This window comes from Equus przewalskii, chromosome 16 (assembly GCF_037783145.1).
Source record: "Equus przewalskii isolate Varuska chromosome 16, EquPr2, whole genome shotgun sequence".
Classification (NCBI taxonomy): Eukaryota; Metazoa; Chordata; class Mammalia; order Perissodactyla; family Equidae; genus Equus; species Equus przewalskii.
This window is the reverse complement of record NC_091846.1, coordinates 67,372,935-67,388,806: the sequence shown is the minus strand read 5'-3', so window position 1 is coordinate 67,388,806 and position 15,872 is coordinate 67,372,935. Positions and strand designations below refer to the sequence as shown.

Genomic DNA, 15,872 nt, shown 5'->3' with positions numbered 1-15,872 from the left:
GAAATGCCACCCTTCTCACAGTTTGAGTGTTTGAGAACTTGTTACTTACCTTCTCATGGAATTTCTTTTGGAAACCAGGTGCAAAATCTGTAGCCATCTGTCCCACAGCATTACAGGCTGCATACCTTACTCTTGGATGCTAGAATATGTTCCTTTGCATTAGTAAGGGCAATGGATTCCCATGTGAAACTGCGGTAATAATTATGAATCAAATATTTACTGGTACTTACAGGATCCTGAAGAAAAAGCAAAACAAAATTTACTATCTCATTTAGAATTCCTTCCATTTGCTGGTGGCATCCTTCACCAATAGCGGATAAGGCCATTAATCCTGCATGCCGATATTTCCAGTCAGCTATAGAAAAGGATTACACACGAAAGAACAGCAATTAGACACTACAAACATGTCATTCTAATAGTTAGAAGTATAAAAACATTCTCCTTATTTGGAAAAGAATAACGAAATATTTTTATACATTTATTCATTAGAAAAATGGACAGAAAAAGTCCCTGACTGGATTACTTCATTGTAAGACTGGTTATGTCACCCACACATTTCTATTCTAAAAGTTAAAAGACAATATGGAAGCAAAGAGCTTATTAATATTTATATCAACTACTTAACAGTTTCCCCCTAAAATTTACTATAAGCAATAAATATCTGGATTTTTTGTGTCACACACTGCTGTTTATTGACTATAGATCCACTGATTTCCATGGTCACATTTCTTAAAAAAGAAAAGTCAAGAAAAGATGCTGTTTTTAAAGAATCTCTATTTAATAATATGGTAAACAAATATGGATGAACCTTATTTGCATCTAATAATAATAATGGCTACTTGCTTTTTGGTTGATAGAACATTAGCTAAGCAACTGTTTATTTTACTGGACTTCATATCCTATTCTAAAATATAATTTCCCTGACTGTCATTTCTAAATATTTATATTTACTCTATTATTGTTCCCTTTAGGCTGCTTCACATTCCTTGTAGAACAAAGCAACATATATATAAATATATAAAGCTGGGATCTGTGTACAGCAGTGCTTCTCAAAGTGGTATCCAAGAGCCCTGGAATTTCCTAAAATTCTTTCAGGGGGTCTCACAAGGTCAAAACTATTCTAATAATATTTTTCTTTCACTTTCATTTTGAGGGTATAGTGAAGTATTCCAAGGATTACCACATGTGCGCAACTGCAAAAGACTGAATGTAGAAACAGACATAAGAATTCAGCTAAAATATTTACAAAAAATGTAAAGTAAGACATTCTCACTAATATTTTTTTGTTTTGGAAAAGAGTCATTCTTTATGAAAAATGTTATTTCTGTTAATGTATAATGAGTTTATTATTACTTTTAAACGAAAAATTTAAACATTTGCTGTAATTTCTAATACAGTGAATATTGATATAATCCACATAAACAAAAATGTTCTGGGATCCGTAGTAATTTTTTTTTTTTTTGAGGAAGATTAGCCCTGAGCTAACTGCTGCCAATCCTCCTCTTTTTGCTGAGGAAGACTGGCCCTGAGCTAATATTCGTGTCCATCTTCCTCCACTTTATATGTGGGATACCTGCCACAGCATGACGTGCCAAGCAGGGCCATGTCCACACCTGGGATCCGAACCAGTGAACCTAGGGCCACCAAAGCGGAACATGCGCACTTAACCGCTGCACCACTGGGCTGGCCCCTGTAGTAATTTTTAAGAGTGTAAAGGAGCCCGAGGAGAGAAAGTCTGAGAACTGCTGGTATAAGGTTTAACCAAGTTGCAGACAAATCCTAAATTACATCAGACTTAATGTTTCACTTTTGGGAGCCTAAAACCCATGTAAAGATTAACTCTACTGTGACTAATTCTATGGTTAAAAACTTCTGAAAAATTGCTAATGCTACTATTAAGTATTATAACTTTATTATTTATAATAATAACATTATTATATATGTTTTAAGTGTTTTTCAATTACTCAATATACCATTAAACCAAAATTTCTTAACTGAGGAATAATAATCCTAGGAAACCAATATTTCAATATCTGGTAGTAATCTTTGCATACTGGACTCATTAATTTAAAGAAGAAATGCAGTAAGTACTTATTGAAACAGAAAGATGTCCATATGCGGTTCAGAGAAATAAAAAAAGATATGCCTCATATATTCCCAGCGTGCAGAGTTCCTGGAAGTATGTTCAGCAAAATGCGTTAGTATGGTATGGGGATTCAGAAATGATTTTCTTCCCCTGAATTTTAAGGTTAAAAAAATTTTTTCTGTTCATTATTTAGAGCAAAAACAAACTATTTTTTAAAATAAAGTCAGGTCTATGTCCAGTTACTAGGACATATGTAACTTTTACCACTGTTAAAGCATTTTTCACATATATTAAGTACATTTTTGGATCCTAACCCCAATCCTGGGTGTAGGGCAAGCATCATTTTCCTATTTTACAGACGAGGAAACAAAGGTGCAAAAGACTTGCTCAAAGTCATACATTTAGCAATAACAAATTTTTATTAAGAGTTTACTGCCATACTTGTAACGCCTTTTGCATCAAGCTAGTAAGCTGTAGAAGGAACTTTTAAAGTCAAATTCGTTAGCTACAAATCACAACCACATCCACAACAAGTCTATTTGAAGAATAATGTGAATCAATGGAGAAACACTTAACAGCTGGTTGACCTTGTATACCCTTTTGATGTCTCTGGGCTTTACTTTCTTCATCTTAAAAATGGAAAAGCTAGATTCTTTCTAGCAGGCTCTTACAGGTTGAGCAATCTGTGATGCTATCTCCATCCCTTTGGGAAAAAACCTTCAAAAAATTTAGGGGGTAATAAAAGGGGAAAACTATTATACAAGACCCAAACATAAAATCACATCATTAAAAAGTGATAGTGGTTTTGGACCATGCCATTTTGGATAAATAAGAATCTTACATGACAAGGAGGAGCTAAGTAAGTAGCAAAAGGGCTAGAGTTCCAAATAATTCACTTTCATTTGAAGCTGGTCTTCTGTTACTCTGTTTTACAACTTTAAGATCCCGAATCAACGGTTTGACCCTCAAGTCTGTCTCTTGTAATGTACCTTATAGACATAAATATTACAAGTAAGCCAGGATTTCTGTAGAAGAGTGTATGCAGCAGCATTATTTGTAATCAATAAAAATTATTAGTATTTAATGAGGAATTGTGAAATGCTACGTGGCTGGTAAACAAATGAGGAAGGCTATTACATGGCGATATGATGTACTGTGGAACAAAAACTTAAGGTCAGTAATGGTGTGTCTATATAGTATATTCACATTCAAAAGACCCTGCAGACAATGCATAAATGAGATCAGAGAAAAGTCTCAGAGAACAGTTAACAGTGGCCACCTCTGAATTTAACTTAAGGAACTTGTAGTTTATTTCTGTGTTTGATTTTTTAAAAAATCGAGCCCATTAACTTTATAATTAAAAAGACAAAAATAAAGTATGTATATAACAACTTTTGGCATTGATATAAATTACAGGTACAAAAGCTAACAAATAATTTGTTAGGAAAATAATAGAAATTTAGAAGTACCTTTTCTTTTGATTACACTAGACATTTTTTGAAGTAAAAGATAGTGGATGAAGGAAGATCATATGAATCAAATATGCTAATATTTCATAAACAACCAAATAAGAATGTCTTAAATTCAAATATAGGTATCTCTGGCTAGGGAGAAAAATCTGTAAATTTTCCTTAGAACTTAAAATTTTTTCCTATACACTGAAGCCAGTTCTGGGGAGAACTGAGTAATATTTGTAGTGATAAGGAAAAACATTCTTTAGTGTAAGATTGACTAAATAGAACCTTATTAGTATCTCATAAAAATTAGGTTAAGCATAGAATCTAAAAAGGCAAAGATTAATTTTTAGACACAGTCTAAGCAATTAGAGTTTAAGACTTAGGAAGCCACATTCCACTATTCTAACATTTAAAAGAGACATAGCTTACGATTTTGAAGCATTTGCATAATGTGTTCCTTGATCATCGGCAGAACGAGCTTTCCACCAAGTCCACAAGCCATTCGGTCCAAAGCACTCTCACCAGCAACCGCATTGCTACACACAAACAAAATAATGTATTCAACAGATTCAAAACACCCAAGAACAATATACTGTACAGACATACTTCTAAACATGTTATCAAATAGGACTGAAAAATAATAATTCAAGAGGTCTTTCAAATGTACTAGTGCAGTTAGTTCTGAGTTGAAAACCCTAGAGTCAAGGGGTGCAGGAGGGAATAAAATTTTTATCATGATTCACCATAGATAAAAATTTTTATGTCTGAATCTTATTTTTCAAGACTTTTCCCTTTCTTTTCCTCTCCCCACACACGGCCCTCAGCTAAAACTTAGCTTCTGATACTTTCAAGACTCAGCAGTGTGAGCAGGTTTAGGAGACTTGGATGCCTCCTTTCCTGGAGACGCATCCTTCAAACTTCTCCATGCACAGCACTTACAGGACTGAAGAGGGCTGACACTGGACGATCCCACTCACTGGGTTCACCTTGAAAGGGGCACCAACTGCATCGCCAAAAGTTACACATAAGTGAAACTCCGTTCTAGTGTTTTCACTGAAAACTGAAGAAATCTGGACATAAAAGCCCTTGCACTGTCTTAGAACTGCAAGATTAGTAGTGAGTTTGTCATGTGTATAATCTTTAACTGTTCTATGAGACACGACTATGAAGATGAAGCTATCAACGATTTTTAGAACAAGTTAAGCATTAAACTTATCTTGAAAATATCTTTACGGCCTATTTACTCACAGATGAGATCTTATTCATCCAGTCCAGAAAAAACAGCTTCATAAACTATATAAATTTAAACACCATTTACAGGGCAAATTAAAGGCGGGGTAGCAGCATATTACAGTAACCGAACCAGGGAAAGGAAACCCAATCTAAGTTGAGACTTCTCTTCAGCCCTATTAGGTGATTTCCAGTAAAGGATTAATTTCATATCCTTCAGTATTAAAGCTAGAAGTGAGTTCTTTCTTTCTTTCTTTTGGTGACAAAGATTGGCGTTGAGCTAACATCTGTTGCCAATCATCTTCTATTTTATGTGGGATACTGCCACAGCGTGGCCTGATGAGCTGTGCTAAGTCCACTCCTGGGATCCGAACCTGCAAACCCTGAGCTGCCAAAGTGGAGCAGGTGAACTTAACCACTTTGCCACTGGGCCAGCCCCAAGAAGCCAGTTATTTTTAATAACAGAATTAAGTCTCAAAAGTGTGCCATATATTCTGTAAGTCAAATGTCTTTATTTTTATTATTTATCTATTTTTTTAAAGATTGGCACCTGAGCTAACAACTGTTGCCCATCTTCTTTTTTTTTCTTCCCAAATCCCCACAATACATAGTTGTATATTTTAGTTGTAGGTCCTTCTAGTTGTGGCACGAGGGACGCCGCCTCAATGTGGCCGGATGAGCGGTGCCATGTCTGCGCCCAGGATCTGAATCAGCAAAACCCTGGGCTGCCATAGCAGAGTGCGCGAACTTAACCACTCGGCCACGGGGCTGGCCCCCAAATGTCTTTATTTTTAATCTAATATCTGTTACAATAGTTTGTACTGACTACCAATCTTTCAGGGGAATAATTTCAAGAAAGGGAGGTATACAACGCACTGAGAATAACAGAAGTGGTATTAAACCCCAGTCTACTAACTGGCTACGTAAGCTTGGACAAATTGCTCAAACTTCCCTCTCCATTCCTGCATCTGTAAGACAATAATGCACCTTTAGGACTGTTGAAAGAACCAAAACAACAGCTCTAAAGTGCTAAGCTTCACACACATGTAAGGGCCATCATCACTACTGGATGGCAACTACAGATTTTGGTTGACTTTTCCATTGGAATCTATATTCACGGGGGCCTCCTAAGTGGAAAGGAGTAACAATAATGCCAGTGCTACTGTAACCTATTATCCCAATCTCACCACCAATGTTTCCTCTCTAGCCTAATGTTAAATTGCCTTCTATTGGGAAAATAGGGTATTTCGTAGGGAACTGTGCTGAAACAACTATTCTAAGTGAGGTCTATTCACATAAAGGCATTTATCACAATAAAGCTTCTTTATACATACCTTAAAAGATAAATTTTTTCAAACTAAAAAAATTCTGAAGAAAAGTTAGAGTAAGATGGGGTAGAAAAGATAGCTACTTTAATAAATATAAATAAATGTAATTGACAAAATTTGATATAGAAATGCATACTTCAGAAAGCCCAAGTGCCCCATATTTGAAACTTAAAAATTCAGTTTCAGATTACAGAATGCAGCAGGGAAGAGACGGGCCTTGTAACCTAAAGCTCTTGCGACCTGACCTCTTCTATTCCGTCAAGGAATCTTCACACAGTATCTGATGTCTGCAATTACCTGTCAAAATCGTCATCTTCTAGTTCATCCGCATTTGCCCAATCCTCATCCTCTTCAAGATCAACCATCATTGCTAACATCTGAGGAACTGAAGTAAATAATTATTTCATACGTGAAGACTGTGGCTTTTTTATGTTGTCAATATTGCGACTTACCCACAAGAATTTTTGTAAAAAATGAAAAACGAAGGATTTACTTTGCCTCCAAGACAAAGACAAGAAAATTATTTGCCTGTTCCCCCAACATCTGGTTGATGAAATTTTAACGTTTTGGCCTCATTTTATTTAGATCTTGTTCTTTTTAAGAGCAACATTCAGGATACAAAGTCAAACTTGCTAAATCCTACTACCTTCTCTCGCTCCCTCACCAGATGCAAGCACCATAACCAAGTCAGTATTTCTCATTTCCAAACTGTTTTTGCACTTCAACTACAGACATCTATATCTATATATAAAATATAGTCGTGTTTCAAGGTTTTTTAATATAATAAATGGAATTATATGTATTCTTTGGCGATTTGTTTTTTTCTCAACATGTGTGGATTTCAACTTAATCACTTTATAATATTCCATTGCATAAACACATTATCCTGTTGATGAATGTTTGTGTTGTTTCCAATTTTTTTCCTATTACAAAATTTGCTTTGATGAGCTTTATACATATCTCCTTGACAAGCTAAGTTCAGGGCATGAAACTGTTACAAGTATCTTCAATACTACTAAAAAGCCACTAAACTGCTCTCCACAAGTGGTTGCATAAACTTGCATTCCTAAGGGAAATTTAAAAGGAGGCCTGTCTTGTTTCACAGTGAAGTGCCCTGGAGCTGTGAAGAAGAGTTCTTTCCAATCCACACCCTTCATCATCAATACTTGATACTGTCAAACTTTCTGACAACTTGTATTTCACAATTACACTTGTTTTTATTGAGACTGAACAGGGTTTGTTAGCTATTTTAGGTTCCCGGTGTGAATTTCCTGTTCCTAGACTTTGCCCACTTTCTAGATACCAAAACTTTCTTGATTGGGTGCACTGTAACTGTTTTCTCCCAGTCTGTGGCTCATCTTTTAATTTCACTCATGGTGTATTTGGTTGGTCAAAAAATTGTTTAGTACTTGCAAATTTAGTTAGCAATGTTTGCATCTATGGTTTGTGATTCCATCTTGAAAAAACCCTTTTCTAACTGTCAAACTTGTAAAATGTATTTGTATTATTTAGGTGTTTAATTAACTCCAAATTGATTTTTAAAGGATATTTGAGGTTGGGATACATTTTTTCCCACAGAAATAACCAGTTGGCAGCAACCTTCGATGAGTTATCTTTTTAAGCCTGCTTTCTTTCATGTAAGTGCATCTGCTTCCACTTTTGTTCCATCTGATCCACTTGTCTACACCCGCAGCATCAACAAATTCTAAATCTTCAAGATGACAGGGCAAGATCTCTACTTTGCCAAAACTGTCTTGGCTACTCCAGGCACTATGTTCTTCTACATGAATTTTACGATCAATCTTATCATGACCAACGCTATCAGGATTTTGACTGAAATTACATTGAATTTATAGATTAATTTGAGAGAAGTAATATTTAGTTTTTCTATTAGTCATTCAATATATTATCTAAATTTCTCCACAAACATATTCTAAAGAAACAAATTTCTCCATCTACCTCTTCTGATTTATTTCCAGGCATTGCAAGTCATGCCTGCTATTATGAGGTTTCAGGGTGTCCAAGCATGGCCACCATATTGGGTCCAGGCACATAAGTATGTATAGATACATTTCCCCAAATTCATCTGATTTTTGAAAGAACGTTTATTATATCAACAAATCCATGAACTTACATAATTCTCAGCTAATTTTTCCAACAATTTTCCCACATTAACACAAACTATTTAAAGGCCTTTGACTTACTTGTCTGTGCAACAATATTGGTATGTTTTCTTAACATAGCAGCTGCAGTCTCAGAGAGGGTCACGATTACTTCAAGGGCAAGCTGGCGTTGCATATTATTGAGGCTAGTGTCTCCACACAACTACAAAGAAGACAGATTTGTATGTTTACTTCACTCACTGAAAATAATAAACACAACATTCACTGAAGTATTTAACTTACCTTTAGGCTTAGCTGTAAAGTAGCTTCCAAGTGGGGACGCAAATACTTGGGCACAGTATCTGCAATCTCCACCAGGGATTTCAGGACTGAATCGTCATTCTGATAGCATGAGTCATTCACAGCCTAGAAAAGATGAAACAGAAAAAAACTCTGTGTTCAAGAGTCACTTTATGACACCTCATTAGCCAAAACATTAAGAGGCAGACAACAGAGAAATACTTATTAGACTGTTTTTCGCTAAATAATAACTTAGCAATCTGCATTATGCAAATGTTCTACCTACAGCCACATGTACACCTTCCTTTTGAATTAGAAACATATAAAATAAAGATCTAAACCTAAGTCAAAATTATAACAAGTGAAACTATAATAAGCAACATAACAAAACGTACAGCTGTCAAAGAATTCTTTTCATAACCAGGAATCCCCTTCTCCTGTCCTTCCAATATCCATATCATAATCTTTTTCATAATACAGTAAATACTAGATCCTATGATACATTTAAAATGTCCAGTATCACCCAATTTATTTCTTTGACACTCAGTTTGGTCACTGTGGCATTTAAGTGTGCATTCTGTATCTACCATTGCCTACATCAGAGTGACAGCTCTTAACGGTTATGGCTAACATTTTAAATTCAGAGGAAGAAAAATTTAAAATTGACTTAAACAGCTGAGGAACTCAAGATTTTTAGGTAATAAACTACTAATACAATAGGACGGAACAGATAATCTTTTGTCATTGACCTAAATTATCTTCTCAGTTTGATAGCATGGTAAGAAGAGTTTCTATGAAATCCTGCTAATAACCCTGCATCACGTAGGAACCTTCAGCTTTAGCTCTAATCCTCTCTAACCCAGTGCTTCTCAACAAGGGCACTATTTCTCCCAGGAGGTGTCTCTTGATTGTCACAAGATTGAGGATAGCAAAGGCCAGGGTTACTAGATATCCTGCATCTGACACAAACGCTTATGAGGAATTCACATGACCTTTTTATCATGCACTTCACATGATCATAAGTGTCAGACACTTATAAAAATGAAAAACTTGTTTATAATGATCTGAACCTAGAACCTAACTCACAAGTTATTTTTTGCCTGATTTTAATGCACCATGAACGCCCCTGCCAAAACATAAATACTCCATAAACCAAGGATGCATACATACTTTGTTTTGCCTGAAACTTCACCTTTTCTGGAAACCAAATCATCAATAGTAACAGCAATCCTGGCATTTGACTTGTCAGTGATACCTCTGTATTGGTCCATGTTTTTCGCTATTGCATTTGGATAGATCACTCAGAAATCACCTAGTCTCCTATGATTTTTGTTGTAGTCACACTCTAGCATTTACATATGGAAAAGGAGGCCATATATACTATGCATTACTTTCTTTTTCTATGTTACTTTCTATTTCTTCTTTGTATTCACTTAGAGTCACATACTAATATTTTTAAAACTTTTGCATGTTATATTATCCATACATTTCATTTTAGGATAGAATACAAGAAATTGCAAAATATTTGTTATAAAAAGTGGTTTGGAGTCTGACAAGGTTAAGAATCACTACTCTAACTTACCTTACCTTATTTTATGTTCTGATTGAGGCAGAAGGTATCCTTAAAATAATAACAACCTTGGGATCTAATAATGTGAATTAATTATAAACTATTTACTTTATAACATAAGCTGTTACAAGCCCTGTGGTTAAGGGTAAGGACTGTAGTCCAATCTGGGTTTGAACTGTGCACTATTCTACCACTTACCAACACTGTGACCTGGGGCAAATTTCTTCTCTTTTCCTCTTTAGACTCTCCTTATGTAAAATGGGCATTAAATTTCACAGGTTATTTGGTCGAGTAAATGAAAGAAACCTATGTGATTATATATTCAATAGTAAGCATAAATTGCTTATATCATTTGCATTATAGATAAATTTTGAAACTCTAACCTAAATATTTTAAGAGTTCCCAAAGGCAATAGATGTATGCTCAACGGGGACAGGTTTGCATATTTTGTTTGCTCCTATACTCCCCGTGCCCAGTGCCAGCACATAGCAGGCAATAAATATTTACTGAATAAATGAATGCACTAGAGAGCTCTGATGAGAATTTAAAGAAAACCAATAAAGATATAATTATCACCAATTTTATACTGTTTTCTTACCTGTAAGAATCCGGGTAACAAGTCTGCAAAATGTTTGAACAGAGCAACGTTATGCTCATTTGCAAGTATAAATGCAGCTGTAGCTCTAGCAGACAATGTTCTAATCTAAAAAGAAGAGAGTGAAAAATGTCAAACATGAGGCATTTTTACTGGATCCAAGTTTTCTTACTCCAGATGAAATTTTCCTTATCAGTAAAAGCAGTATTTGTATTTTAAAGTATAAAAGTAAAGACAATCTTCAAATACACAAACTTCTTTCACAAGTTAGATGTTATATTAAATTAGGTGTTAATATTAATGGACTTGAAATTACTTACCGATGGATGTTCCTGATCTTGCATACACTGAACTAGCATCCGTTTGATGACATCTAAATAGTGCTGCTGCTGGTTCCCAAAAATTCCAGGAAAGTTCCTAAAAAACAGATCCAAAGCACTCTTTAAAAACTACATTATATCTTAGTAAAGTGTCAGCTAGACCATGTAGTATTATAATCTAATCTTAAACGCCAGCTTGACTGCACAAGTGTGCATCAATCCTTAAGGTGGAACATCATCCACCCATCCTCCAAGCAATCCTCTTCCAGGGTTAGGTGAACGGAACAGTGTAGTGGCGAGGACTGGGCTGGGAGCAGAGGCAACCCAGATGCACGTTACTCAGCAAACCATCCCAGCCCTTTGTTTTACACTCCATCTCAGTGGGAAGCCGACATGGAGTGTAGGACGGGGTTTCAGATGGTAACTACAGTAACCACGCTTTCTGACAATCTGTTCCTAGCCTTGGTGATCCAGGTAGGCCAAGCTATGCTCCACTTTAAATCTGGCAAACAATTAAACTTAATACTTCTACTTAAATCTCTACTCTGGATTGTTGATATAAGATCCATTTCACAACTGAAGTAGAAAATAGTGTGACATCTACCTTTAGCCTCTTCTGATGCTCAGGTGTATCTTATTTTAAAAGTGTATATGATCTTAAAAAGTTGTAAATCTAATCATATTACATTTTAAATGTGGTAGAAGCATATGATAACACAGTATGCCAAAAATTTTCTTAATGCAGATAATCATTTAATTACAAACTTGGACCATTTGCTTATAAATATATGAATTTACTAAAATATAGTGTTTTCATAAAGCTTGCTCATAAAAGACCAGAAAACAACAGGGATTCACCAGCATTTTCTTTCTCTTCAAGATGCCATTATTAAAGTGGCTTTCTAAAAGCTACATTAAGTACTGTGTCAATCTCCAAATAAAGAAGAAACTGTTCCAGAAATTTCTTCAGAATCATAAGAGACAAATGAAAGAAATAAAGTTGCAGAGAACCTCTGAATACAAAAAAGACTCATAATATGAAATAAAAAGCTGTGTTTTTTCAATTTCACTTCCAATGCAAATACAAAGCTTATCTAAAGGCATTATTTTAAGTCTAAAAAGTTAAGTTGGACTAAAACAATTAATTAAAATGTGCTTCGTGCATTCATGACATTAAAATTTTTTTTAAAAATGAGATCGATGTATATACCAGAAAATGTGAAGGGCAGCTTCTCGCAGTCCCATGTTTTGAGAGCTGACTGAATCAAAAAGGAACTTCAAACCTTCAGGCCACTGGTTGTTGCCATCTTCATCTGTAAGTAAAGAAACCCAGGCATAAAATGTGCAAGTTAAAACTTCACAACATTTAAGGGTGAATCCTTTCATTTCATAAGCCTCATTCAATATGCAGTAGTAGAACGTGTCATGTGCTCTACATTTTAAAAAACAATTCCAATAAAAGTAGGTCCTTTAACTATAGAAATGGCATTATAATCTTGTAAAAAGCAACCGTGTGTATTTGGGTTACATAAGCATAGATCTTAGCATGGTTATTTCTAAGGAGTGGGATTTGGAGAAAAGGCAAAACTTTTGACTATCTGACTGGTTCAATCTTTTATATATACCATCGTTATTAAAGAGTTTAAAAGCTAATATTTGGTAACAAGGTCTTGAAACCAAAATAATTATTACTTTCAAACTGGAGAAGATACGGGAGTGGGAATCCCAGGACCCAGAGCAGTGCTCATGCTATCAATGTTTACTTTTAAACAAGATTTAAAAATACTGAATTTTTGTGATACTTTGTAATAAAAATGAGTAAGCACAAAAACATATTGTACCAGTTAAGAAACTCACTAGTTATATTGTCACAAAGAACTTAGCTGCAGAAATTACAGCTGAGTTATGTACTTTCTTTTTAAAAATTTCCCCCATATTTGCTAAACTTCTCTGAAATGACAAGTGTGCTACTTAGCTGACATTAAAATACGCTTAATCCATCCCTTCAACATAAAGATGACGTTTTGAGGGGGAATAAATTAGCTGCTTAAAAAAAAAAAACCTATGGAGAGAGCACTTTGAAACAGTTTAGGAAAGTTCCCATAATTAAGTGATTTTGATGTAGAAATGATGTCACCTATAAAAATTCCTACCTGCACACTTACACTTGAAAATAGACTTCTCTAAGCTTTTAAAAGAATTCAACATTGAATTTCTATGGTTTTGAACTTACTTAAAATAAAAAATTTAACACATTTCCTATTAGTTTTTAAGAGCTGGTTGATACCAGTAAGCTGAATGGAACAAGAACTTCTACATTACTGGTAGCTGAGATTAAAAAATTAGTGTCATGATTTACTAAGTACAACCAACAATTCTCCCACTTAGCCCTTATTTTAGTGACGTATCCTTTTCAACCTCCAAAAATGCCACCTAAGTGAACTGAGTTTAAAATCACACCTATGAATCTGTCCAAAACAATAATGAAATATATTTCACTACATTATTAATATTTTCAGCATGGCCAAAAAGTTTTGACTGCTGGTAAAATGTATTTTTGAATGTTTTCTTTTTATCTCATCCTTCAAAAATATTTTTGGGTATTTTATAATATACATAGTATAGCAGTATAATAGCACATATGCACAATTTATAAATACACAAACATAACAGCAAAAGCACCTGAAGTCCACTGATTTCTACTTCTATTGGCAAGCTTAATCTACAAAGTAGATTGTAAGTTAGAACGTGCTTTCAAAACTTTACAGATTAAGAGGGAAATAAAACCAACAATTTTCAAGTAAACTATAAAATTATTTCTCCACATGGATGTTTCCAAGGCCAATGGGTAAGTATTATGTCTACATTTCACAAACATCTCTAATTTTTGGCTCTAAATGCAGAATCTATAATCACTCTCATTTTGAACAGAATAAATGGTGCTCAGGTACTTGTGAATATTTCTCTAAAAAGATTCCACTTAAAAAAAAAAAAAGGAAGGATATACTCATTTTCTTCTATAACATAATAATAAATGTATCTGCATACATACCTATTAAATTCCGGGCCAGCTCCGCAGCAATATCACAAATTTTTTTCCTCATGCTAGACTGTGTTTCCATTTGAATAATCATCAGTAGTTCACTCTTGATGGCAGTCTGAACGTCAGAAGGAAGAGTTGGATAGACTTCATCAAAGGCAGAGGACAAAAGACGTCTTAGGAGAACAGCAGCCATTTGTCTAGCCTATAAATAGACAACATTGTTAATAACTCGGTGTCTTATGAGAGAAAAAATTTCCAACAAACTAGATTCACTCTGCCATTGATGTATTTTACTATTTTATTTTTACAATTAATTTCAAAGGCACTTTGTCAGATTTTTAAAAAAGTAGGTAAAATACATAAAATTCCTTCTAATCACATCAGTCTACTATATAGAAAATGGCACCCAAAAGCTGTTTTTGTGTATAACTGAAGAAAAGCCCTGAACACATTAGATCTCAAATAGGAACACAGCTTAGCAATGATAAACCTGCCTTTAATTCTGATTTTTAATACATTCTTTGGAGAAAAACAAATCTTAATATAAATTGCAAACCCTATAATGTTCTTTTCCTACCTCTGCCTCGGGCTCTCATAATGAAGCACCTTTCCTCCCTTAATCTTTGCTCCCAGGCTGGCCTATCTTGCCCATTGCTGCCCTTTCATTAGCCTCTTAGACAAAATGCTATCAAATCCGTTTATCTTTACGCTTCACTCATGCAAACATACAAGTTCTCAATACCTAAAAAGTGTTAACAGTCTCAATGTGCATATTCTTATCTCATTTTAAAATCTGTAGAATATATTTAAGTTTGGCGTTTTCTGCATAATATTCCTTCAGATTACCAAAAGAAAAGTCAAGACAACTGCCATTCTAAAATTTTATCATATTAAATCAATAAGCCATCACAAATATTAAACCAAATTTTTCATACTCTTTTTTTGCTGGGCTACAGCTAGTCATCACCATAACTACTCTGGGACTATGACCAACACAAAAAGATTTAAGTTATGTTATACAAACAAAATTTGCCAATTTTTTTCTCCATATACTTTTCAGTGAGAAATCTTTTTATCTGAATTACTTTTGGCAGATAGCAAACTTTCCAAAAAAGTGTGTGCTCTAGAAAGGATTCAAAGTGGTTAAAATCCCCCGAAAAGTGGTTAAAATTTGTGCAGTCCTTCTCACACATATGCTGGAAACCATGAAGCCACAATTAAGATGCTGAGGCCAGTTCACAATCATCCTCTAATTTCTAAATCACATCAAATTATTTAAATATGGCTCAATATGTGTTTTTAAAAATAAAATTCACTAATTTTCATATTATTCTTGGCTTTAAAATTTGTTTTGTAGCTGACTTACATCAATCTTCAAGAATTAAAATAGCCAACTGTTTTTAGAGACTTAAGTTACCTTATATATGTCTGTTCTTCATGTTTGACATTCATTTTGAATGAAACAGAGAATATGTTACAAAGGTGAAGAAGCGCCTTTTGGGTCATCTATTTTAAAAAACTGGGGCACTTTAAAAATGTTTTCAAAGTGTTACCAGAGAACATGAAATTGCCAATTCAAACTGATTTGACTAGAAATCAGATTTCACTTCCATCATGTGTTAACATAAGCATTTTACACATAGTGTGACTGTTAGCAAAGAAGTTTCCCTTTACAAATCATAAATGCAATGCTTCCTAGGTGGGTAAGTTTTCTAGACTTGGGTATTTTGACTCCTTTTCCAAAATAAATACAGACTATTCAATTAAGATTCAGTATACTCAAGGATATTACTTTGGGGAAGGGAAAAAAGTTAGCTGCTAAATGCACAGAAAACCAGTAA

The 15,872-nt window shown here is 34.5% G+C and overlaps 1 protein-coding gene across 4 annotated transcripts in view; it reads right to left on the bottom strand.

The window, feature by feature from the left end:
* IPO5 (importin 5) overlaps positions 1-15,872 on the bottom strand; it is a 55,690-nt gene that overhangs the window by 17,393 nt on the left and 22,425 nt on the right. For all 4 annotated transcript variants that reach the window (XM_070579099.1, XM_070579098.1, XM_070579100.1 and 1 more), the window contains 10 exons: positions 14,041-14,233; positions 12,199-12,301; positions 10,989-11,085; positions 10,672-10,776; positions 8,507-8,629; positions 8,306-8,426; positions 6,399-6,486; positions 3,973-4,079; positions 231-355; positions 50-139 (listed from right to left, as the gene is read on the bottom strand). In XM_070579099.1, the coding sequence (XP_070435200.1) occupies positions 50-139; positions 231-355; positions 3,973-4,079; positions 6,399-6,486; positions 8,306-8,426; positions 8,507-8,629; positions 10,672-10,776; positions 10,989-11,085; positions 12,199-12,301; positions 14,041-14,233 (1,152 nt within the window). The remainder of the gene's footprint in view (positions 1-49; positions 140-230; positions 356-3,972; positions 4,080-6,398; positions 6,487-8,305; positions 8,427-8,506; positions 8,630-10,671; positions 10,777-10,988; positions 11,086-12,198; positions 12,302-14,040; positions 14,234-15,872) is intronic.